Below are 27,125 nucleotides of genomic sequence, written 5' to 3' on the forward strand. Positions count from 1 at the left end.
TTTTGTTTTGTTTTTTTAGATTCCACATATGAGCGATCTCATATGGTATTTTTCTTTCTCTTTCTGGCTTACTTCACTTAGAATGACATTCTCCAGGTGCATCCATGTTGCTGCAAATGGCATTATGTTGTCCGTTTTTATGGCTGAGTAATATTCCATTGTATTACCACATCTTCTTTAGCCAGTCATCTGTTGATGGACATTTAGGCTGTTTCCATGTCTTGGCTATTGTAAATAGTGCTGCTATGAACATTGGGGTGCAGGTGTCATCCTGAAGTAGGGTTCCTTCTGGATATATGCCCAGGAGCAAGATTCCTGGGTCACTATGACCTTTTAAACTTGATTGTATCTGCAAAGACCCTACATCCAGAAAAGACGCCAGTCATAGGTTCTGGGTGGACTTGAATTTTGGGAGGACAGTATTCAACCTAGTAGAGTGGGTTTTGAATGAATTTATTTTAAAGCAGTTTAATTGTGCAATGCAGGATAATTTTTGAGCTTTCTGTTGAGGAAATTAGGATGCCCATTACTTCATTGTCCTCTGTGAGAAAGTTTTGCTCTCCAAGTTTTCTTGCCTCCTCTGAATGAAACTCACAATATTAATGAGTGAGTTTGGTCTAGTGTTCATTGATTCTAGTGACTACGACATTTATTTTCAAAATGTGTTTAATGTTACATGTATCTGTTTTTCACTATATATGTTTCTTATTTCAGAAGTTACTGTGATACAAATCTGTAGCAACCATGGTATAATACACTCCCCCCAAATTGCGAATCATCTAAACTTTTTGTTTTCTTGTTGTTTTTGTTTATATCCAAGAAAATCTTTTATGTGGCTCTGAATCATAAGTACTTACCTGTCCTAGTGCAGCTTTGCAATTATATATGATCTATCTGTGATCTATTCCCCATAATTTACCTGCTTCTTGCAGGGAAAAAAAACCCTATAACTTAAACAAAAACATAACTGTCTCCCATCATTACTGTATCAGATTGTGAAAAGCTGAAGTGCCTTGCTTTTTTCTGTTGGGTTGCTTTTTGTTTGAAGAATGTGAAGAAATGGTGATGAAACCTCTCTCCTATCATAAATAGAGCAAAATATATGATAAGAAAATGGTTATGCACAGATTCTTTAGTCAACCAAACCTTGTTGGTTCTGTTGTTAAAGCTGTTTACTCATCGCTTGAAATCTTGAAGTGATGTTATCTGCAGATTTTGGACACTTCTCCCTGTAAGAAGTGGGGCCTAACTTAATTCTCTTAAATGTGTGTTGGACTTAAGAGACTCTTGGCTCTATAAAGAATAGAATGTGGTGTGAAAGTTACATCATCTACTTTTAAAGCAAAATTATAAAGAGTGTACTATCATGCTGTCTCTTCCTGGTGAATTATTCTCTCTGGGGGAAGCTGGCTGCTGTGTTATGAAGGACACTCAGGAGGTTCTGTGGTGAGGAACTGAGACCTCTTACACCTATTTATCAAACATGTGAATAAGTCACCTTGGAGGCAGATCCCCCAGCTTCAGTCAAGTTTCAGGTGATGGCAGCCCCAACCCACCCTGAATTCCTGATCCACAGAAAACTTAGGGAGGTAATGTCATTTTTAACCTGCCAACTTTTGGGGTGATTTGTTGGGCAGGAAAAGATAATTGATACAGACACTTTTCCCAGGCCTGCTTTCAGTGGTCCTGAGCACTTACACAAAACTGACCTAATTGCTCTGAATTTTACTGGTATATAAAATGCAGAGTAATTATGATTTATCTAGAGCTCCATAACAGATTGACTAATGAATTAGAATTCTTCGCACTTGAAGTCTGTGCTTATCCAGTGGAACACTTAATTGCTAAGGGATATATAAGAAGATTTTCTTGTTCTGAATCAATGTGGGCTACTTTCGTCTAGTATAAGTTGGCATTTCCCCGCCCCCCCCCCCCAAAAGGGATTAGGTATTAGGTTGGGAAAGTAGCTACAGACAATATATAAACAAATGGACATGCTGTATTCCAGTAAAACAATAAAAACATGGGGTTGGCCAGATTTGACCCACTATACTTCTGATACAGGGTTTTCCCAGATTTGACCTGCTGTACTTCTGATATAGGGTTTTCCCAGCCTATTAAAGATATGAGCTTACTGTTTTCAAATAAGTATTGATTTATGTACTTATTAATAATGCTTTTGAGCCAAAAATTAGACCTTTTGTATCTTTGTGTTTGTATAAGCCCTGTGCTTTCTTTGCAGTCATAATTAATAACAGACTAATGTATACAGTTTTTTACCATAACTTAATTTTCTTTTCTTTTTTTTTTTTTGCCTCTGATTACATGAATAATAAACACAAACATCTGTGAGTACACTAAATGCTTATCTGACACTGTCAGTGGGTAAAGCATTCACATAAATGCAGGGTCACTTTGCCTTAAGACCAGGTGAGTCTCCTGTGGTAGATGGGAGCCAATTACCAATTGCATGGCATTGAAACCCTTGTTGATCTCGGGGTTTCATTGTACTGCCAGTCAACCTTAACTAGTTGTTAACTACCTTATATGGACTGAGGCATACAAGTGCCTCTTAGAAATGTGCTCTTTTCTCTTTTTGGGACCCTACCCACTCCGACATTGCCTACTTTGGTTAGATCATTCTTACCTTAGACTTTTTCTTCCTGGCTCTTATCACAGTGATAATTAAATAATTGATTGTCTTCCCTTCTCTAGCCTCCAGCAAGGTGGGTTCTTTGCTGGTCTAGTGACTGTTCTCTGTGGCAGCAGTCATGGTGCCTGGTCCTTGATAGGCACTTAGATGTTTGAGGAAGATAATTGACTGTGTTCTCCAAGAAAAGGCTCATCTCAAAAATTAAGGTGTTTTCCTTCTCAGTGCTGAATGTAAATACAGGAGTACCAATGGAGAGTCTTAACTTTAAAAAAAAATTGAGGTATAATTTACATAATATAAAATTCATCCTTTTAAAGTGTATAATTCAATGGTTTTTAGTATATTCACGGAATTGTGCAGCTGTCATCATTATTTAATTACAGAACATTTTCATTACCCCCAAAAGAAATCTCATATCCATTAGCAGTCATTACTTACATATTTTATCAATACCTGGAAAACTGTCTAAATGTATTTCATGAATCCTGTCCTTGAGTACGGCTCTGATGAGAAAAAGAGAGCCCTTAGCTGGGTAGGGTACATTTGAGGGACAGAAATGGGAAGGCCTAAACGAGACTTGTTTGAAAAGGGGAGAGACGTTGAAAAAGGAGGACCAGTGATGGGAAGTTGAAAGTGGAGTGATGAGGAATAGTTTCTGCTAGAACAGGGTTTTTTAATCTATTAGTTACAGTTCAGTTAGATCTCAGAGGCCAAAATCAGAGACTTGCCACTGCATCAGCAACTTCTTCCTCATAGCTCGTGGTCATTTCCAGGTGAATGAGGGAGAAGAAGGCCCCAAGAGTCTGAGGTGCCCATTTATGTATCCTTGCACTTTTCAGCTTTTCCCAGCATTACTTTGGGTTTATTTTTAAAGTTTTTTTTTTTTTCTGAAGTTAAACTGAAATATGTCTCCTTCACTTTCTTCCTGTTTTAAGGAGTTCTGCCATCTGGGCAACACAGAATAAGAAAAAGAGTGGTGTTTTGGAGAGATTAGTGTCAGGTGTGTGAAGGAAGAATTACAGGAGTTAGGGGAGAGCCTGCAGGCAGGACCAACAGTCTAGAGATCACCAGGGTAGTGGGCGATGAGATGGTGCTGTCACAGAAAGGACTGCTGTATTAGACCATGGAAAGGGAGGATTGGCTAGGTGTCTTGTAGGTTTACTGACAGCTTGGCCTGTGTAAATGGCTGGTGGTGGTTGTTTTTTTTTTTTTTTTTTCCTGATGTTCTTTATAGATAAAACTAAGGGATCTAGTATGTGAAATTTTTTTTTTCTGAGACTTGAAACATTTAGGGTATGTATTGAGGCAGTGTGTGCTACTAAAAATTCCGAGTGAATTACCTAAAATTAGCATACTCTCCTCAGCTTAGAGCTGTTAAGATTCTGCTATGCAATTTTCTGTCAAGTTAAAAAAAATTCCATTACAATATTTTTTTCCCCGTGTTTATTTATACTAATAAAAGTCAACTAACGGGTTATTTTGTTTTTCTTAACTTTTAATTTTGATTCACAGGGAGTTGCAAAGATAGTACAGAGTAGTCCAGTGCACCCTTTGCTCAGTTTCCCCCAGTGGTTACATTTTGTGGAACTGTAGTACAATATCAACGCCAGGAAATTGACATTGGCACAATATGTGTATATAATTCTCTGGTTTTATCACCTGTGTAGATTTGTGTAGCCACCTCTCCAGTCAAGTCCATCATCACAAAGCTCTCCCTCATGCCATGTCTTTATATTCATACCCATATTCCTAACATTCCCCATCATACCTAACCCCTGGCAAGTAATCTGTCATTTCAAATCCTGTCATTTCAATAATATTGTATAAATGGAATCATACAATATATGACTTTTTTATGTTGAATTAATTTTATTGACATGGAAAGATATTCATTACTTAATGTCAAGTGAAACAATTTCTAGAAAAGTATGTATAACAGGATTTACTTTATGTAAAACTGTGTGTGTGTGTATGTATGTGTGTGTGTATATATATATAGCACTCTATATATCTATGTATATAAATATAGGTAGATTTGTTTCCCCATACATAAATGGTGATATCTTTGGCTGTACAATATATGGCCTTTTGAGATGGGCCTTTTTTCCCTCAACGTGAGAGCCATCCAAGGTGATGTATCAATAGTATTAACTTTTTATTGCTAGAGGGTATTCCATGAGTACTCCATGGTGTGGATATAGCTTGTCTTTTCATCTTCTTAACAGGTCTTTTGCATAGTAAAAGTTTTTAATTGTGATGAAGTCCAAATTGTTGATTTACCCCCAACTCCCATTTCTGGATCATGCTTTGGTGTTAGGTTGAAGAATTCTTCAGCAAGCTTTAGCTCATGAAGATTTTCTCCTGTTTTCTTTAAAAAGTTTTGTATTTTTATATTTTACAGCTAACTCTCGAATTCATTTTGGGTCATTTTTTGTATAACATGTGAGGTTTAGGTTGAGTTCTTTTTTTCCCTTATGAACATACAGTTGTTGCAGTCCCATTTATGAAAAGACTGTCTTTCCTTCATTGAATCGCTTTTGCCCCCACCTTGTAAAAAATCAGTCAGCTGTGCTTGTGTGGGATTATTTCTGGGTTCTCTGTTTTGTTCCATTGATCAGTGTGTCTATCCCTCTGTCAGTACCCAGTCTTTATTGCTGTAGTGATGAGTCTTAGAATTACGTCGAGTGATTCCTCTCACTTTATTCTTCTAAATAGTTTTAGCTATTCTAGTTCTTTTGCTCTTCCGTATAAATTTTAGATAGTGTTGTCTATATGTATAAAAAATTGGGGATTTTGATAGGAATTACATTAAACTTGTAATCAATTTGGGGAGAGTTGACATTTTTACTATATTGAGTCTTTCAGTCTGAACAAAATGTTTCCATCTATTTGGGTCATTTTTTTTTTGTTTCTTTCATTAGTATATAGCATGTGAGTTCTCTGTATGTTTCCTAGATTTACATTATTTTTATTTTTGAATTCTTATAAATAGTATTTTATATTTAGTGCATTTTACCCTAGTTTTATTTCTGACTTTGGTAGCATTTTTGTTATTTTCTTCTAAAAATTTAACACTAATTATAGGTTTTTTTCAATGATTTTTTTAATCTTTAAAACTGTTTTCTATACTTTCTATTGCATCATTTCTCTATTATTGGACTTAGAGGTTATTTTTATGTTTTTCATGTAAATAATGCTATAGTGAGTGAACACCGTTTACATACAATGTTTTCCCTTTTTTAAAAAAAATTATAGCTCTAAGACATATTTCCTGGAGTAGGAATATAGGGGCACAGAACTTTTTTTAAAAATTAAGGTATAATTTATATCCAGTGAAGTACACAAATTGGTGTAAAGTTTGATAAAGTTTTACATGTATATATAACCATGTAATTACCATACAGAGAGTTTCCTCAGGGACATAGGTTTTAGGACTTTAAAAATGTATTTCTAAATTGTTCTCCAGTAGGATTATTATCTATTAATCTATCTTGTCTATCTGTCTGTCTGTCTAGTTTGCTAATGATCATATAACCTCACCAAGTACAGGTTACAGAAATTCAGCTCAAACTTGTTTAAGCAAAAAAGGAGTTTATGGGTCTTTGTAACTGGGAATTCTAGGAGTAGACCCTGAGTTCAGGCATGGCTAGATGTGACTGACTGAAAAGATTTGAGACTTTCTTCATTACCTGAGTCCATGTATTTCAGTTTACCTTTGTTTTCATACATGCATATTGGATAAGATGTCCACCTCTAGTTTGAGGTGGTCATCCTACTTTTTTTTTGAGTCATCCTACTTTTGTCATCCCAGCAGAAAAAACTTTTCTTCCTCAATCTTTGTGTCTTAGTCATTGAGGGGACTAATTAGTTTTGCTTTGGCCACGCCCAGCACTGAACCAATTTCTGTTGTTAGAGGAGATTGATTAGTCAGTCTGGCTCACATGTACACTCCAGGACACAAAGAATGGGGGAGCATTCTCCAAAGGAGCAAGGGGTACAATAAAATGATGTTTAATGGAAGCAAGTTGTCCTTCTTGACAAGTAATAGGATAGTCCATTAAAATTTTTGTCTATCTTTATAGGTGTAAAATGCTACTTTTTTTTTTTAAATTGCATTATTTGGAGGTAATTGATGTTGATCATTTCTTATGTTTGTTTATGAATATATCTGAAACACGGTGCTTGTGAGAGCCCCTAGGGCAGTGATAAGTATCTGTAAACATTTAGTACTCTTATTGTTGATTTGTTGAAGCCCTGTTGTTTTTCTTATTGATGGGAATTCTACCAGGTTTCAAAAATTGAGAAATGGCTTATTGGGCCAGAGGTGCTAATCTTTTAGATTTCTCATCACTAATCTGTTGGTATTGCAGAGGTAGTGTTAACTTGGAATTGGAACTCAAGACATGATTGTATGTGTGCGTAATGATTTTAATGATGGGACAAGATTTATGGTAGTCCTGGAAAAGGTGGTTGAATAGAGTGAAGATTGCAGCTTAAATCCAGTGACTTTTACAGCCTCCCAGACTATTTGGTTTGATTTTTGTTTGATGACTGCCATACCACTAACCACACCCAATCACCTCTCATGTATGTGCTGGACAGCATGAAAACATCTGGATAATTCACTGCAGCCTCTTCTCCAATACTGAAAAAACATTTATTAAGAATACCTTCATACCTCTTCTCCCCAAATGGCTAGAAGGTGAAAATGGAGTAAATTCTTTTACTAAGTATCCTTGTCCAGTAGATAGAAAGCAAACACTTTAATGTTTGGCTTGTAGTGTCCCCCTTTCATATCGGTTTATGTTTAGATAGTATTTATCTTAAGATTTCTTTGGAGGGTTTTGTTTTCAAGTTCTGGCTTTGGGATCATTACTCCATTTCAGATAAACTTTAATTATAGTCCTTGAGTAGAAGTAGAACTTCAACTTATTGAGAACAGTCAATGTTGTTCAATACCAGGTCTTAGTCATTACAAGAACCATCTTTTCCGTAGAAAGTGTCTTGTCACTTTTAGAGCAAGAAAGTAGTATTTATTGGTCTTCTGAAACAGTGGAGTTAAAACTATTGACTTTGACAGCATCTGTGTGATCTTAGTTACATTTGATTGGTGAGCATACTCTTATGGTCTTGTTGCACAGATAACGTCTCAGCATTTGAAAATTTTGGAAGCACAGAATTACCCAGTTAGATAAAACTGACTGTCTCTTAGGGACATTGCATGAAGAAGGGATAGGCAGTGAGAGTTTTAAATTGATATTAATTAATTCTCTTATTTATCTCAGTAATTGTGTAGTGAAATTGAGGACATAGATGCCATCTTCCGTGTTAGAGTTTGCATGATTTGTATATAGGGAGAAAAAAATACACATGGGAGGTGTGTGTATGAATATATGTACATATATGTGTGTGTGTCAGAATCTTGGCAAGGCAATTTTAAGGAATATAATGATGTATTTTATCCTTGACAAAAGAATATTGAGCCCAAGCTGTCAGGCTCTTGAGGCATAATTTTCTCCCTGGCAACTGACAAGAGTCAGATTGAAAGAGGTAAAAATTGGTCTCTTGTCCAGTGCAGATGTTGACAGCTTCAGAAATATAGGTAGCCTGCAAGATAGATGTTAAAAGGCAGATGTAATCAGGACAAAGCAGCTGTCAGTGACTATTTCGAGTAGGATTTGAGATGTAGACTTCAGAGTGGAGTCTGGCTTTGCTAAGTTCATGATTTGAAGACTTGAAACATAGCTTTGAGGAGCTTTGTGTGGGTGTGTGTGAGAGATTGAATTTTAATTTTTCTAGTCTTGTTAGTGTGATTTTATTCAGGCTAGAATCATGAGCTTCATCTTATATATGGGCTTTTTAATTTTTCAGAGGATAAAAATGACAAACAAGTGTTCCTACCCTGGAATATTGAGGATGGGTTTCAAAAAGTGTTAACGATGGTATGGAAGAGCAATAGTAGAGCAATATTCAACATTTTGAAAAAAGATTAAAGTTAAGTTAATTAGATTTTCAGATTAGTGTAATGACTTTCTTCATTAAACCTAACAAGAAATCAGCTGATTTTTCTCATACTTTTGCTTTAAGTTCTGGCTTCTCATTTGTTATCCTGCCTTTTCTCCTTGTGATCCTGGTAGATTTTTCATCCTATTTTTGCCTCTTATTTTTGTGAATGTCTCTTCATGTGATCCTGTGATGGCTGTATCTGTTGTTAGAAGTGCTCCCACTCTAATTCGTACCCTTCATGTATTCCTGAAGACTGTGATTAATTTAAAATGTGTTCATTATTGACCCCTATTCCTCCACTTTCACCATTTAATCCATTTTTTCTTGCTCTTCATTTAACTTGAGCAGGAAGAGCAAAGTATAAATTCCAAGAAATCATTAACTGGTTGTCGTCCGGGTGTTTTATGTTTTAAAGTTGTCTGTCTGACTTAAACTGTAAGTCTCTAGGGTAGAGGCTATATTTTTTTTTTCTTGGGATGTGTCAGGGATGCTGTCTGCTTCTGGATCACTACTCTTGTGTTAGCATATGCTACTTTGCAGAGACTCGGGTTCTGGTTTAGTCAGCTTGGAAGTGAGGAAAGGAGAGTGAAGTTATTAAATTCTAATGTTTCCTGTCATCTTGAAATTTTGCCTCTTTTTAAAAAGTGTCTTGTTAAATTCACAAAAATAATACTACTAACCAGGATAATAATAGTTTTAAGTTACAATGAGTAGTAGTACTTATTGCCTTAATGCTTTTTACAGTGTAGCTGGAGAAGATATCCTACGGTATTAAATTTTTGACTTTGGCATGACTTCAACCATGGTGTAGAAACATGGTTTCTACTGGTTAATTTCTTAAGGAAGTGATTCCAAGTTGAAATGCATGTTATGCATCTATTTGAATGTGTAATCAGGAAGTAAGTGCCTCTCTTTGGAGTGTTTCTGAATAGCATCAGGGCACACTTGAATTAGTAAGGAAAATGAGAACATGAATATGTGTGGTATGCTATTTTAATTTTTTTAAAAAACCGTTCTGTTGACTGGAAAAATTAGAAATGCCAAAGCTCCTTTTCTTACCCTCAGGGGATAAGGAAGGGTATAGTTTGAGAGTTTTTCTAGGTGTTCTCTGAACTGATTTAGATGGGCTTATAGTATTTGAATAACATGATGTTAAATGTTTTTTTCCTGAGTTTATTTTCAAAAGGAACAGTTGTGAATTAAAAATGACACCTCAGGGAAGTTCTCCTCAAGCATCTGTCAGGATTTTTTTTTTTTTTTTTTTTTTTTTTTTTTTTTTGCCATTGTCAGTTTTTCTGTAATTATGGTGGTATCATCTAGGGGTCTGTGGTTTTTGCCAGATATACCTCACTGATGAAAGGTGAAGGTGGAGAGGATTAATTGTGTTATTCAGATTCATCCACATGTCACGGGGCATACAGGTTATGTCAGATATATGCCACCATTTGGTCCCTTCCCATAAGGACTATGTTACAAAATCTGTTATTCTTTGTAACTATATTGCCGGTTTATCTTCAACAACAAGTGTGGAAGATGACTTATTTTATTATCAGATCATGGAAGGTGAATTTAATAATTTTGAGGGGGTGGAGGAAAGGGATTTTGGGACAGGTTGGGAAATGCATGTTAATTCTTGATTATCTTGAAGTTGGCAAATTATTTTGTGCAGACTTGGTCTTGTCAGTTTATTATTTTGTAAAATGAAAGTTGGTGGAATGATAGCAAAGAAATAATAACGGTTATATCACTTTTTGGTGAGATCCCTTCCTCATATATATTTAAGAGAATTTGGCATAGAGTAGATTTCTCAGTGGAGCTAAAGCAATAAAAAAGTCACTTTCAAGAATTAGAAATCCTGTACTAGGGAAGTTTTAGGAATTCAAATTAAAAGCTGGATGTTTTTTACTTTCTACTGTGTGAAAGATGCCCAGCTGTTAAGTACAGACTTACCTGTGATACTGGTTACTTACTCTTTTTTTCTTCCCCTTCTTCCTATGGCTAATTCCTGGGTAGAACTAAAAACATTCCTTTAACAAAAGTTAGTTTTCTATAGTGAACATGTTTTTGATAGTAAGAGGGAAAAGGAAGAAATAAAAATTAGCCATAATTTCATTACCCTGAGATGAAACCAAAAATAGACCTTTTGGTCTAGACTCTTCCAGAATTTCTACTTACATGGGTAGAAATATGTTTTGCTTGATTGTTTTGCTCATTTGCTTTTTTCACTTAATGGATCCTGAACATCTTTCAGTATCATTAAGTACTCCCCCACAACATAATTTTTGATGCTGAATAATGTCCTCTGTAGAGTAATATGATTTGAGGAGATTGTTTTGAGCCAGAAAATAAGACTTCTCTTTAATATTGTTATGGCCAGAGTTTTATTCACTTTTCCAAAACTTAAAAGGAGTATGGTAAATAGGATAGTTTTGATTTTAAAGACTGAAGCCTGCCATTGTTAACAAGGATAGTATGAGATATCCGAGAGGATGAAAAACTTTAGATAATAAAAATCATTTTGAGATAGAGATCAAAGTGACTTGACAATAGGAGAGGAGCAGTCGGAATTCCACATATGGCCATGAAAGTGATCATGAAATGAATAAACAATTTGAACATGCTTAAGATGATAAATGGCTTTTAGGTCCTCTCCTGGAAGCTTCTGTTATTTTGACACAGGACTATGTTTGCTGGTCCTCGAAAGTGTATTCAGGTGGATATCTTAAAATATCTTTTTCTTTTGGATCTGGCAGTTGATAACAAACAATATGCTTTTGTAAAATGTTCTGTTTAAGAAATGTCTAACTTTAAGTCTGTATAACAGTTGAACTTTTCCTGAAGTAACTAAGCAAAAAATAAGCTTTTGTATTTCATAATGTATGTTAATTTTACTTTTTCCTTTTTGTAGTGACACTAATAGCCGTGGGATTTTTATACCTTAGAAAAAAAATTTTGCATATAGACTTTTTGGAATACTTTACATTATTCCTTTTTAGGAATACCTGAGATTTATGTATCACAGACGTGAATTACAGATTTTTACATTTTAAAATCATTTAAAAAGTTTTTTCTTTGAAAGTGTATTTATTATAGAAAGTTTAAAAAAGCACACACACGTATCAGAAAGTAATCACTCATCAGGCTATACAATCTTATGATGTACCACCTCTGTTGGTATTTTCATGTATGTTGGTGTAGTCTCCCCATCCCACCCTCATGGTGTAAATACATGGTGATCTCCATTCTTGTTGTGCAGTACAGATTGTTACATATTGTCTATTTTTAAGGTAGAAATTAAATATTTTTTCCCTATTAATAAAGACACCTAGAGTGGGTGGATTATGTAATTTATAGAAGACAAACCATGCTCTTCTGCAGGTGGCTGAGTTTTTGTCGCTTTCTGGACCTAAAGGTAGAAAAAGTTCTGGCCAAGGAACGTATTAGAAGTATCCTTGGTATTGTTTTTAGGGAAGATACAACTTTGCTGTGTCTTTCGGCTCTCCTTGAAGGACTTTTGAAAGCTTACAGAGGTGTTTCCATTACTGGATTTCTGAGAACCTGGTACCCTCAGCTAATGGCATTGTGGTTGGGAGCCATTCTTGTAGTATGGCATGGGCTTTTTGGGATGGGAAGTTATAAAATTGTAGGATAGATGAGGGAGTTGACTAGTTTACTAAAACCTAGAAGGAACCTCAGTTTGGCTTAATTACTCTTTTTTTTTTTTTTAAACCAGATAGAAAAACTAAAACCCAGCAAGGTGAACTAAGTCAAGCTTTGCTTATAGCTTTTACCACAAAAGGACCAGTTTTTTTTTTTTTTTAACCACTTTCTGCCTTACGGAGATTGGAGTGAAGGGGGTTCTGTCTTTATTCCTTCTTCACTGCAAATTAAAAGCCAGTTTTTCCTTTATCCTTTAGGAAACTTGCTAGCATGACTTTATTTCTAAATATATAAGAAATCTTTGGTGTGTGAGCAATGACCATGTTCTGAATGGATTTTAAGAATTGGAGAAAATAGATGGGAAAGTGGAAAGGACATGGTAGTATTTGTTGAGCATTGTATTTATTACCTCATTTATTTTCTACTGCAGCCCAGTGGAATGGGAGGTGATATTCCCATTTTACAGGAAAGAAAACAGAGGTAAAGATGTAGCAACCTGAAGTCACACAGCCACCAAATAGCAAAATTGGGATTCAGACCCAGTTTCAATATCTTTTTTTATCTCCACCAGACAGTCCTGTGGGAGAATAATGTGTATTCATTAACATTACTTTGTAATATTCTTTGTTTAAAGGAGCAGCATAATAGAATATCTCATGTTTCCTAGGATCAAGTTAAAAAAAAGAAGAAAAACCTCGTTTTGAAAACTTTTTCTGTCTGTCTCTGTGTCTGTCTGCTTCTCATACACATACACACACCCCCACACACATTTGAAGCTTGTCCTTTTTCCCCATAACTTAATAAAAACTTGGATTGCTTTGAAGGGAATTTATTCAAGATATTTGATGCTTCAGAAAGGCTTTTACCTTGTCCTGTTTTAATGTAGAACTGTGGTTTTTAAATTTCTCTTACAGTTGCCCTTTGTCCTTGTTTTGAACTCCAGGGGAGCTTAGTTAGGAGAAAATGCCAGGAGATCGGCATGTTGACAGATATGATTTCATGGCAGATGAAACAGTAGTAGTGGGTTCTCTTAAGCTCCATCTTTATATCTTGGTTAATACAAGATGTCGTGTAGTAGACTAGAGACAATTGGGACAAGGCCAGAAGACACAGTTATATTCTCAGCTTTTGCTGCTGATCATGTGACCTTGGACAGACAGACTGCCTCAGTTTTCCTAGTTTGCCTTTTTGTATACAGAGTGCTTTTGATAACTCTTAGAAATATATGCTGTAAACCTGTTGACAGTAAAGATTTATTTTATTACCTTATTAAACATCTCAAGTCAATTTTAAAGTCTTGTTCCTTTTACAGAGATGACCATTTAGCAGAAATTTGAGTCCCTTTTTAAAAAGGCTAGTGGTTTATTTACATATTTGTTCATAGTTTTGTGAGTAGAGAAAATTTCTATGTTTTAATCTATTGTACAGTATGTTTCTGATGTGTTGTTTTCATTACTAATAACATATGTTAGCCATGAAGTTAAGTATTTGTCATTATGGTTGTGAGCTAAGAGAGATTAGAGTGGATGTAAATATATTTAATTTACTTTGCATCTTCATTCTAGTTCTACTTGTTATTTGACCTGATACTGTTTTGGAATGATTTGTGCTAGCTGTAGAGAAATGAAACTTTTAAGAGAAACTTGGGTGGGAATGAGAATTTAGAAGGAGGTGTGGTTTTGGTGAAAATAGAGATTAGAGTTGGGGATAAATTGGGCGATTATTATAGTGAGATTGAGTGATTAAAGTTAAATTTAAAATTATCTTTAATACTTTTCACTGGTCCATTTGAATGTAAGCTAATCATTAAAGAGTTTTGATTCATTTAGATTGACTGTAGTTTTAAGAATCTACTTTAAGTTCATCCTGTTTGGCTTAACCTGGGCTTTTATCTTCTTTCCACAGTTCTTTCATTTACTTCAGGTTAATTCACTTTTTTATTTCCCATAGCAGCTGCTTCACATTTTCTTCCACTTTCTTCAAACGCTCACTCTTTTGTCCACCCTGCTCAGTTTGAAAGTGCAAAAGATAAAATGTTGGAAACTGATCCAAACTTAGAAAGAAATACGATAATTCATGAAGGGATAGAAAAGACGCTCTCTATATCATGTTGAAAAAGGCAAGCATTGTTAAAAACTATGTTTCAGTATTTTTTTTACAAAGAAGTAAAACACTTTAATAGTGTTCATAATGTTTTAAGTTACAGTGTATTAAATATTTGTTGTACTCTTTCATTTCCGTGTATATTTATAATCATCAGTAAGGAGCTTTTAACCTTTTCACAAAAAGTTTTAAAGGTCACAAGACAATTGTAACTTTTCCCATTGATGATAAAGATCACATTGTATTGTTTGAGTTTGTATGATCGTTTTTACAGACCAGCACTACTGTGCAAAGTGAGGATTATCTGTATTTGTTGTACTACTGTGGAAACTGAGACCATTTTAGTGTTGAAGCTACAGTTTGTTTGACTTCTAAGTTTGTGATCCTACTCTTTCACTATACTGCTATTCCTGTACAAAATCGAAACTAAAAAAAAAAAGTTTTTTTTTAGCAGGCCCTTGACTTTCCTCCTAGTAGCAAGATTCTTGAAAGAGCAGTTTTATTTCTAACTTGTTCTGTTACCCTTGAACTCTGGCTTTTGCATCTCCCACAAAGTCAGTCTTCCTCACTAACTCCATGCCAGCCTCAGTGGCTTTTTTGGCCTTCCAAGATCATGGTAGTGTACATCTACCCCAGGGTCTTTGACTTGGTATTCCCTCTGTCTGGGATGTTGCCTTGAGATAGCCACATTGCTCCTGTGCTTCCTTTTTTAAGACTTTCTTCAAGTGGTATCTTTTCAATGAGGCCTGCCTTGATACCCCGATTTTAAACTGTATCTTATATCCCCACTTCCCCTGTCCTTTCTGTCACTGCCCTTCCCTCCCCAGGTACTTTCATCTACCAAACTATATAGTTGATTTATTTATTATGTCTATTATCTTTCTCTCCTATTAGAACATAAGCTCCTTGGAACCAGGGATTTTTGTCTGGTTAATTTCTCTCCCAAGTGTTTAGAATAGTGCCAGGCTCTTACCAGGTGCTCAGTAAACACTTGTTGAGATAAGGCATGAATGCCCTTGAGAGTCATTTTTGAACAGATGAATACTCAGGAAACAAAGTGAAAATCTTTTCTCTGTCTTCTTATGTTGTTTTATCTAATAGTAGTAATTTCTACCAACACTTGTATTGTTTCCTAGTGCAGGGTAATAAATTAGGCCTTTTTATATATGTTAGTAGTTGACCCTTACAGCAAGGCATTCTCTACAATTTACAGAAGAGGAAACAGGCTATGGAGTCTAGTCACATAGCTGATAAGTGGCAAACTTAAGGTTACCTCCAACTCCAGGGTCTGTACTTTCAGGTCACTGCATTTGATATTCTTTTTTGTCTTTATTTACTGAGTCATAAGTCACATCATAATGTTCACTCTTAAAGCATACAATTCAGTGATTTTTTAGTATATATAAGATTGTACGGCCATAACTACTGTGTAATTCCAGAACATTGTCATTAACCTCAGAAAGAAACCTCGTACATATTAGTAGTTGGTCCTCACTCTTCCCTTCTGCCCCAGCCCCTGGCAGCCACTAATCTGGTTTCTGCCTCTATGGATTTATCTTTCTGTCATTGCCCCTCCCTCCCCAAGAACTTTCATATAAATGGACATCTCATATAAGTAGAGAAATATAATATATAGCCTTTTGTGACAGGCTTCTTTCACTTAACATAATGCTTTGAGGGTTCCTACATGTTTATAGCATATTTCAGTGCTTTATTCCTTTTTATGGCTAAATATTTCATTGTATCAATATACCTCATTTTATTTATCCATTCATTAATTGATGGGTGTTTGGGTTGCTTCCACATTTCAGCTATTATGGAGTGCTTTTGTAAACATTTATGTATATGTTTTTGTGTTGACAAATGTTTTCAGTTCTCTGGGGATGTACCTAGGAGTGGAATTGATGGGTCATATTGGTAACACTACATTTAACCTTTTTAGGAACTGCTACACTGTTTTCCATAGTGGTTGCACTATTTTACATCCTCACCAGTGGGATATGAGAGTTCCAATTTCCCTATATCCTCACCAACATTTGTTACTATTTGTCTTTATTAGAGCTGTCCTAGTAGATATGAAGTGGTATCATTTTGATATGCATTGCCCTTACAGCAGATGAGGTTGAACATCTTTTCATGTGCTTGTTAGCCATTTATATGTCTTCTTTGGAGAGGTGATATAATTCTTTGTGTATTTTAAATTGGATTGTTTCTCTTTTTATTGTGGATTTTAAGAGTGCTTTATATATTGTGATTACTTGATCCTTATCAGTTATGATTTTCAGAAATGTTTTTGCATTCTTTGGGTCTTGTCACTTTCTTGATAGTGTCCTTTGAAGCACAAAAAATTTAATTTTGATGATGTCCAGTTTATATCTTTTTTTTTTTTTTCTGTTTGTTCTTTTGGTGTAATAGTTAAGGAACCATTGCCTAATCAGAGGTCTTGAAGACTTACATCAGTGTTTTCTTCTAAGATGTTTGATTTATAATTGTACCTCTTAATTTAGGTTTTGATTTATTTTGAAAATACATGGTATGAGGTAGGGGTCCAACTTCATTCTTTTGCATGTGAATATTCAGTTGTCCCAGCACTATTTTATTTTTCCCCTGCTGAATGGTTTTGGCAATCTTGTTGAAAACTAATTTGCTATAGTTCTGGATTTTCAGTTCTATTCCAGTCATCTGTATATATGCATTTGATTTTGTTGACTGGTTTCCTCTTAGAGCAAACACTTGTCGTCTTGTTTTTTGACAGTTTGTCATTTTGGTTCTCTTTGTTTTTCTTGTCCTAGAGTCTTCCTCTGCTTCCTCCTAAATCCACAGTCTCAAGGGCTCCAGCCTTTTTTTCTTTTAATTTTCCCTGATTCATGTGTACACATATAGCACTCTGGCTCTCTTCTCTGTCACAGAACATCTGTACTTTGAGTCCTTTATGCAATCTTCAATGCTTTCTTTTCCCTCACTCTTACAGTCAAAGGTTATCATATCATTTGACCCCTGCCTTTATGATTTACTACTATGCTCTCCTCTTTCTGTGGCTTTCTGACCTGTACCTCTGGTCAAGTTTATTATATGTAGTTTTGTTAGGTTAATCCTGTATTGTCTATGACTTTACTTTCCCTCTTCAGCTCAGTAATTCTTTGTGCTTTGTTTGTCTATGGCTTTTTCATCCCCATCGTCTGCTGCTTATCTATACATCCCTTCCCAGTTACACTAGAGAACTCAGGCCTCAGTCATGCCTTTTTTATTGTGTACGCAGCTTAATAAGTGGTTCTAAGACCATAGCATTAGCATTCTAAATCCTGGCTCTGTCATTTACTGGTAGGTGACTGTAATTAAATTAGTTAACTTGTCTAACCTTTAGATGTCTCATTGGTAAAGAAGGGCTATTACCACCTCCTTGCTGTGTTTAACAGGATTAAATAAAATATACATAGTGCCTTGGAGTGGGCATTTAATAAATGTTAAATATTACTATGCTGCTGTTCCTTTTGCTTGAGGTGCTCACTCCCTTAACTCTGCTGCCCTGAATTCTTCCTATCCTTTGAGGGTAGAAACCATTTCAGAGTACCATGTCTTCCGTAAAACTGTTGCTCTCATTTCACTTCTACCCAGGACTGGTTGTTAGTGCTTCTTCCTTTGACCCTATGATACTTTGGGCTTTTCTTACAGCTTGTATGTTAAAATGGCACATGGCACATAATTCTGTGTGATCACTTTTCTTCTTTTCTGGTTATAAACCATTTGAAAGCAGAGGTAAGTCTTGCTCAGGTTTGTATCCCTGGCAGTGTGCAATAAGCTCTCAGTAAATAGATAGAATTCTATTTATTGTATAAGGCCAATAACTCTTGTGTAATATCTCTTAGTATTAAGGCAAATATCTTTTTCTTGCGAAGCTTTTGAGACAACTTCATACATGAGTAAATAGCTTTCCCTGATATTTTCCTTACAGGGCTATTGTAATTCTGATTGCACTGTAATACTCCCTAATTTGTGGGCCCTTTGTGTACAGGTGCCTTGTCTTAATCAGCTTTTAATTGTTTGCTTGTCTGTCTTACCTGCTCCATAGAGCTCCATGAGGACATGGGCTATATCTTGAGCACCATATCACTGGCACCTAATATAGTCTTTGATGTATATATAGTAGGTGCTCAAATACTTACTGAATAAATAAGTGAGTGCCTGAGCTCTGTCTTTACCACAAGATAGCACTTCTTAATGTATCCATTTAATTGCCGTATTTCTGTATCTTAGATCCAGGAAAACTCTTAACTATGAAATTCTTCATTGTGAGTTATTTCTGGCCTGACAAATATGTAGAGCTTGTCTTTACTCTTAGTATATGATGCTTCTGAGCCTAGTTAATATATAAATCTGAGGTTGAATTTAACTTTTTTCTCCTGAGTTCATATTCTGCAACGAGATTTGATAACTAGGAGAAATTTGGTTGGTCTCTTCAGAAGTAGCTAGGCTTCTTGAAGATGTACTTTCTTACATTTATGGAAGAGATGAAAGTGTGAATAACCTTTAGGCTTTAATCTGAAGTGGACACATTGAGCCAAGGGAGGGAATAATTGCTTTTCCAGGAATCCAAAGATAGTCACCATACAGGTGTTGTCGGTATAACTGGTGGAACAGACACAGCCCAGGCCCTCGAGTTGCTTCCAGCTATTAAAAAAAGAGAAGTGATAGGCACCCTAAATGATTATTAATAGAAATACATGACAAAGAAGTATGTTATTTTATAAGTTTCTAAGAGATGTTATAAATGACTTTTTAGCATTATTGAAATAGGGATTGTATAAGCTGGACATTCCTAATAACTATAGTAAAATGTGTATGTGTTTAGCTTATTTTTTATTATGGGTATAATACAGAAAATGTTTTTGTAAGTACAGAATAATGTAAAGAGTCAAATTATAACCTAATGTAACTATTATTTCTCTTTTGACTCCAGCCTTCTCTTTTTTTAAACACCTTTATTGTGGTATAATTCCTGTAAACTACACGTATTTTAGATGTACAATTGGATGAATTTTGATAGATGTATATACCTATGAAATCACCTCCACAGTTAAGATAGCTAACATTTCCATCGCTCCCCAAGAGGTGCAAATTTTGAACTCCCGATTTATCCATTCCCACCTCCTTTCCCCCTTGGTAACTATAAGTTTGTTCTTGGTCAGTCTGTTTCTATTTTTGTAGATAAGTTAATTTGAGTCCTTTTTTTTTTTTTTTTTAAGATTTCACATATAAGCAATATCATATGGTATTTTTCTTTCTCTTTCTGCTTACTTAGAATGACTGTCCAGGTCCATCCATGTTGTTGCAAAAGACATTATTTTATTCTTTTTGATGGCTGAGTATTATTCCATTGTGTGTGTGTGTGTATACACAGACACGCACGCACGCACGCACGCACACACACACACACACACACACGCACGCACACACACCACATCTTTATCCAGTCATCTGTCGATGGACATTTAGGTTGTTTCCACATCTTGGCTGTTGTAAATAGTGCTGCTGTGAACATTGGGGTGCGTGTGTCTTTTTGAATTCTATTTTTCTTCGTATATATGCCTAGGAGTGGGATTGCTAGATCATATGGTAAGTTTATTTTCAGTTTTTTAAGGAACCTCCATACTGTCCTCTATAGTGGCTGCACAAATTTACATTCCCACCAACACTGTAGGAGGGTTCCCTTTTCTACACACCCTTACCAGCATTTATCATTTGTGGACTTTTTAATGATGGCCATTTTGACTGGTTTGAAGTGATATCTCATTGTAGTTTTGATTTGCATTTCTCTAACAGTGATGTTGAGCATCTTTTCATCTGCTTGTTAGCCATGTGTATGTCTTCTTTGGAGAGTTGTCTGTTTAGGTCTTCTGCCCATTTTTTGATTTGGTTGCTTTTTTTTTTTATATTAAGCTGTATGAGCTGTTTGTGTATTTTAGAAATTAGTCTCTTGTTGGTCACATCATTAGCAAGTATTTTCTTCCATTCTGTAGGTTCTTTTTTTTTAAAACATGGATTGTATACACTTACCATTTTGTCTTTTTTCTACTTAAGATTTCATCATAAGCTTTTAACTTTTTAAAATACATATATTAATATTTACATAATAGTCAGTGGCTATACCATAATTGACTTAACTAGATGCTTGTTGAGCATCTGAGCTGTTGGCAGTGTTTTGCTCTGAGGAAAATGAATGAGTCAGTGATTGAACTCTTATCTTTTCACATACCAGTGAGTCCCTGAGCTGTATGCATTAGATAGTTGGGATGGTTAATGAAGTGTGGTGGTCCGACATAATGGCTGCTGTGTTTCTGTATTATTCTGTGGATATGAGGGTAGATTGGATTAGATCCATTTTTTTTCTCCCATTTAAATCTTGGGCTTCTTTTTTTTTCTTAGGATACATATAATGGTCCTTTTCTGAAAATGATATTATTAGATCAATGGAAAGAGTTATTTTTAAGGCTCTTGATGTACAGTAGTAGATCACTTTCCAGATACTGTGCTTTCACCAGCAATATATGCAGGTGCTTTTCTTAGTTATAGCTAGAAAACAAAAGCAAAACCCCTTAAATTCTATGCATGAAATATACAAAATTTGAACTACTTTAATTTTTTAAAATGTAGACCAGTTATTTGGTCCATTCCTGCTGAGTTTGTTTTTCCACCCTGTTAAACAGGTGACTTGATGAAGAGTGCTGCTGGAGAGTTTGCAGATGATCCCTGTTCTTCTGTGAAGCGTGGCAACATGGTTCGGGCAGCTCGAGCTTTGCTCTCTGCTGTTACCCGGCTGCTTATTTTGGCTGACATGGCAGATGTCTACAAATTACTTGTTCAGCTGAAAGTTGTAAGTACAGGCCTGTGTCTATAATTTGTTCTATCACGGTGAGGCTGCTGCTGGCCATACTTAGTTCAGCATTCCTTTAGGATTTTTATTTTTAATAATTTTTTATTTATTTAGTTTCTTGCTAACTTTTTTTTTAGGGGGATAGGTAATTAGGTTCATTTATGTATTTTTCAATGGCAATCTGGGGATTGAACTCAGTATCTTGTGCATACTAAGCACGTGTTCTGCCACTGAGCTATACCCTCCTCCCCTAGGATTTGGTTTGGTTTTCTACAGTTTTTTTTTTTTTTCTTTCTTTCTTTGAGGTTGGGGTGAAAGGTAACTAGGTTTGTTTGTTTGTTTATTTATTTATTTATTTATTTATTAATGGAGGTACCAGGGATTGAACCCAGGACCTCATGCATGCTAAGCATGTGCTCTACCACCTGAGCTGTAGCCTCCCTCTGGATTTGATTTGGTTTTGAACTTGGTTTACCTACATGGACCAGGAATGCTTTTAATTTCCACTTACTGCTCTATTCCAAGTGTACATCATACTGGCTCTGCTATGATACATATTGTCTTTGTTCTAATGAAGAATTTGTAGCAAAGGTATTGTTTTTGACTCCTTCCCTTCTAGTAGTGATTAATTATCTCCTTGTACCAGTAGAGTTCTAGAGTGAGAAGTCAAGGTATGTTAAATTGCATGTTTTTAGGTGGAAGTCAGTGTAATGTTGTCCTTCATAAAGTTCCCATGTAGTAGCTGCTCAGGTGTTTGAGGGCCATGTAAACTGAAGAGGAAGTTTGGATTGCTATCTGAGTAGCTGTTAAAAGGAATTAAAAAATTCTAGATGTTACTCATATACAGACTTGTATTGTTGAGAATTTTTCTTTTGGGGGGTATATCTTATAGGTGGAAGATGGTATCTTGAAACTGAGGAATGCAGGCACTGAACAAGACTTGGGAATACAGTACAAAGCCCTGAAACCTGAAGTGGATAAGCTGAATATTATGGCAGCCAAAAGACAACAGGTACAGTCATGAGTTGGAAAATATTTAAGTTGCTTATATTATTATCTAGTGGGAAAAATTCATTTTACCTAAGTTTCCTGAAGGTACCAGTATCTCTGCTACTATAGTTTCATGAAAACAATTTATGATGTGTCCTTTCAGTATTATATTGTTAATAAGGTTATAATTAAGTTTTATTCAGTTATGCTTCTATTTTAATTCCCGTGAAAATTTTACTTAAAGTAGCTTAGCAATTTGCAGTAGTGTCTAGAAAGGTAATAGGCCTTTGTTACAAGTGTTGAAGGATGAACTTGAGTTGTGGAGTCTGAGATTTTTAGAAACCTTAAACCAGTTAAAACATAATGGAATTACTTCTATATCAGAAAGTACTTCTCCTTCCATATTTTGTCACTTTTTAAAGTGTTATTATTTATTAGTAGCAGTTTCCACAGTGTTATGAATTTGTGTTGTGTGGCATTTGGATCCATGTTCTTATTTTTCCAGTCTTTTCCTGTTGGGGTGCTTGAAGTCTTCCCTGTACCCTTCCTGTTGGATGCCGTGTGTTAGGTGTTTGTTCCAAAGGGGGATACTTTTGTCACCATCCATCTCTTACAACTTCAGTAGTCTTGATCAAGCTTGTTAATTCTTATTCTTAAAAAGCCCTGAAAAGATAAATTCTTGTTATTGTTAGCCAATACCTATGTCATTTAAAATATTTTACACTGCAGTTTACTGAAAATCCAGCTCCAAAACTGCATGAACAATGAGGGATTTATTTTCTCACTAGTTAGAAGCCCCAAGTTAGGTTAAGTGACTTCGGGATTGTTAAATTTAAAGGCTTTGCAATATCATCAAGGATTCTGTTTCTTGACATATCCAGCACTGTTGTCTTCAGTGTGCCTGGCACTGGATGGCTGTAGAAGCTCTAGGTGTGACTTTTGTGCACATCAATATGTCCAGTGAGAAAAAAGGAACTGTTTCTTCCATATGTCTCTCTTTATAAATAAGCAAACCATTTAGAAGCCCCTAACAGATTTGCCCTAAATCTGGATTGTGTCACATGCCCCCCTTTTAAACTAATCATTGTTAAGAGGAAAGCAATTAACTATGTCTCACTCAGAGTAATGAAGATCTGCCTTCTGGCCTGTAACGGGGTAGCCTTCTCAAGGACAGGACACCCAGCAAGAACTCTGACAGGCATGAGGAAAATGGGGTCAGTACTGTAAATGTCCAGTATATGACAACCTCAACTTTGGAGACTTCAACTTTTATTTGGTTATATTTACATTAGTGTAGGAATTCTACGCCACAGGGTCGAGAGGATTGAATTAAATAATAATAGTGCTAGACACTCAGTAGGCCCTCAGCAGTAGCCAGTTGGTGAATAGTAGTCAGTGCTTGTATATCAAGTTATAAGATGTGACCAGACTGAAACTGCCCAGATGAGATCCTAGTTTTACATTTCCAGTACTTAATATTACACAGGATAATGTAGTTAGTCTTGTTGTAATGCCTGAGCAATATAGTTAGTGTAGGCTCACTGTGCGCTGATCATTTGTCCTTGTGTTGGCTTATGTCTCCATCACATAAATCACAAGTAGTTTTCTTTTTGTTTTGTTTTGCTGGGGCTGACTGATCCTAAGAAGTTGTTGTATAATTACAGTATGGTAGTTCTATAGACATGACAAGCTGGCCAAGTTATGTTCACAATTTATTTTACATAATGTTCTTGGTATAAGTTCTCATTTGAATATGTGAAATAAATGTTAGTTATATTTTAAAAAGTTTGGTGAATAATCTTACTGTCTTAAAACGTAGTCTGATCTTGGTTTTTGAAGACTTACTATCATGTGAAGAAAGTGAGAACATTTAGACTGACACTATTATATATCTTTGCAAAATGATGGAATGGAATAAGTAAATTGATGATGTTCTTGAGATAAAACACAGTAATAGTCCAGAATTCTGTATACTACTGGAGAAACTTACTGGAAAGTAATGTTGCCTGAGTTTTAATTCTTTGTGTCATGGGTCCATGAAGAGTTCTATAGTCGTAATCCCTGATATTAGAAAAAAAAGTGAATTTCAAACATTTCCAAAATAAGATGTCATGAAAATATTAATAGTTAACATGCCAGATGATCTTATGTCTATATCTGTTTTTGCCCTTGGTCACCTTGCTCTCTGCCTCAGGAACCTGACCTACCTGGACTATATCTAGGGTTTCCTTTGTCCTCTAGCTTCTGGTTGGGTTGGTCATTGGGAGCACCAATAGGAGGTTAGAGGAGATAGAGTAAGACTGGGGTTTTATTCCCCTGACCCCCTCCCTGATGGTTGCCCCAGATGGCTAACAGTCATAGCCTCTGTTGAGTGGTATCTCCCCACATCTTGCTTTTTGGGTTCTAGTAACTGCCTCCTCTTTTGTCTTTGGGCCTAAGTGCCCCAACAGGCTGTGGTTCTTTACTCTGCCCATACCTTTTGTAGCATAGTCATTAAACCATCTTTGAATTACTCAGTTTGATTTTACTGTCTGTTTTCTGCTGGTATCTTGAGTGACAAATATTCACCATTTTAAAGTTTGTCTTGGGTTTGTTGTATTTCATGGTCATTTATAGTGGGGGGGGGGGCTAATTCTTTAACCTTTAGCTTTAGCCTAGAGTTCATTGTATAGGATGGCTGTGGACTCCTGGGTGCCTCATAAAATGACCTTTTATAGGACCTGGGCCTTGGTGTGTATTTCTGTAAACTCTTCCTTTCTTTGGGGATTAAACTGCTGCTCATTCTATCCTAAGGTACCAGCCTAGTGGAAACTTCATTCTCCCTTTTGGATACTGCCCATTGGCTCCCTTAATTAAGTGGTCACGATTTTCCACACTTTGTATTTTCTGGCAGAATTCCTCTACTGCTGTATGCTTAGCACCCTGGACAATTTTGTCCTTTGACCTTTTCTTTTCTCCCCATGTGTGGTATGTAATAATTTAGCTCCTTTTTGAGCCTCTTATCTTTCCAAGTAGCCCTAGTCCAGAAAAGGGGTTTTCTTCAAGAGCAGTATTTGGATATGATGTGTGTACTGGCTCTCTTAGCCTCCCTTATATCATTTAAGCAGCAGCCACCCAGTGAGGAAATGCTGAACCTTACAAGGTTTGCAGGTGGTCTGGAATTTACCTATTTGTCTTGAAGGTTTTTCTGGAACATGGATGGTATGGTAGTGGTGAGGATGTTGCTGAAAATAATAGCGAGTAACTAAAAAGCTGTTCACTATGTGCTAAATACTGTTATAAGTGGTTTATAAACAGACTCATTTAATTGTCACAAAAATAATACAAGGTAGATGCTATATTTAATGAGATATTAATTTTTATAGAGGAAGGAATATAGCACAGAGAGGTTAAGTAGCTTGACACAGATATTCAGCTAGTGAGTGGTGAAGTCAGGTTTTGAACCCAGACTTTCTGGCTGCAGAGGACAGGGATTTTTGTCTGTTTAAATTGCTGCTATAGTCCATAGTACCTAGAATATTGTCTAGATAGAATAATGTTCAATAAATACTTGTTTAATGAGAGAATAAGCCATTTTGCCATACTGCAGATCCATCCTGGAAAGGGATTCTGTGTGTGGCCCTAACCTAGCACTTTATTAGGCTAGAATATTACTGACTAGATGTTTTGAACTTCCGTTAGACTTCAAGTCTTCTTTGACTGTAAGGGTAAAATAGATGGCAGAGGTGAGGCTGTGCCAGCATTGACCCTGGTTCCTGTGAGGAGGACCCTCTTTGCCTCGCACTGTCAACTCTGGTTCCCCAAGATGCTAGAGATGGAGTCTTTGATGTTTACTTTTCACTCACCCAGGTACATGAGCTTGTTGATGTTTGGTGAAAACGTAGTACTCCTTACCTAGTTTGTGAACTCTTAAACCTTCATGATTATTTTTCTGAAAACCTCAATAGACACATCGGTAATGGATACTACTGGCATTATTTTATGTGTAAGTCATCTGGACTGGCTGGATTTGACCAGGGACCATTTCTTTAAGTATAGTCACTTGAACCCAAGATAAGACATTTGATCAAGTTTATCTATGGCTACCATTTTATGTAGTTAAGAGGGACATAAGAGGAAGCTTTCACTTGAATTTCCAGGTCTTGGTTAGACAGTGTTATGGCTTGCTTAGAATTAAGCTTCTGTTTCTTGGCCACTGCATGTGATGGTTAGTTCAAATTACATTGAAAGTAGTCATTTTGACTTTCTGTTTTCTGTTCGTTCCTGAGTCCATTTGAAACATAACTGGATTGGTCAAGTTGGGGAATCTTGAAGGCTAAAGTAGAACAAGGGACTTTTAATTTCATAAGTAATCTATTATATTTCTTTATAACTCACTTTTTTCACTAACCTGGATTACCTGTTAGCACTATATATCTTGAAAAGACTATGATTGATCATTATTATTATAGTAAATAGTGCTGCTTTGTGATAGTGTCTGTTTTCCTATCTTTATTTAACAAAATCTAATTTTTTTTTGTGCTATGGCAAAAGTAATTCTAAAGAGAAAGTAGAACACTTCAGCTTTAGGACAAATGATGATATTTAGCTGTCATTTTCATCGTAGCTTAAAATACATCCCCTATACTTGTGAAAAAGAGTCTGTTAAAGGTACGTTGTGATGAGGGCAAGACGTTTAGAAAATGCCACACAGAACATGTACATCAGCTGTTTAAGCATAATGGTGAGCCTCAGCCCCCTGTCATAGCTTGGATCTTGAAATGATCACTGATTCTCAAAATCCACAGGGTCCTGTTTCTGAATATTTAGCCTAATGTACTGTACTACAGGGCATTTGGAGTG

At 35.9% G+C, this 27,125-nt stretch overlaps 1 protein-coding gene across 2 annotated transcripts in view; it reads left to right on the forward strand.

Annotated features, from left to right (window-relative positions):
* CTNNA1 (catenin alpha 1) overlaps nt 1–27,125 on the forward strand; it is a 198,354-nt gene that overhangs the window by 70,753 nt on the left and 100,476 nt on the right. For both annotated transcript variants that reach the window (XM_064484329.1, XM_031449114.2), the window contains exons 4-5: nt 21,127–21,293; nt 22,186–22,305. In XM_064484329.1, the coding sequence (XP_064340399.1) occupies nt 21,127–21,293; nt 22,186–22,305 (287 nt within the window). The remainder of the gene's footprint in view (nt 1–21,126; nt 21,294–22,185; nt 22,306–27,125) is intronic.

Source organism: Camelus dromedarius, chromosome 3 (genome assembly GCF_036321535.1).
Source record: "Camelus dromedarius isolate mCamDro1 chromosome 3, mCamDro1.pat, whole genome shotgun sequence".
Classification (NCBI taxonomy): Eukaryota; Metazoa; Chordata; class Mammalia; order Artiodactyla; family Camelidae; genus Camelus; species Camelus dromedarius.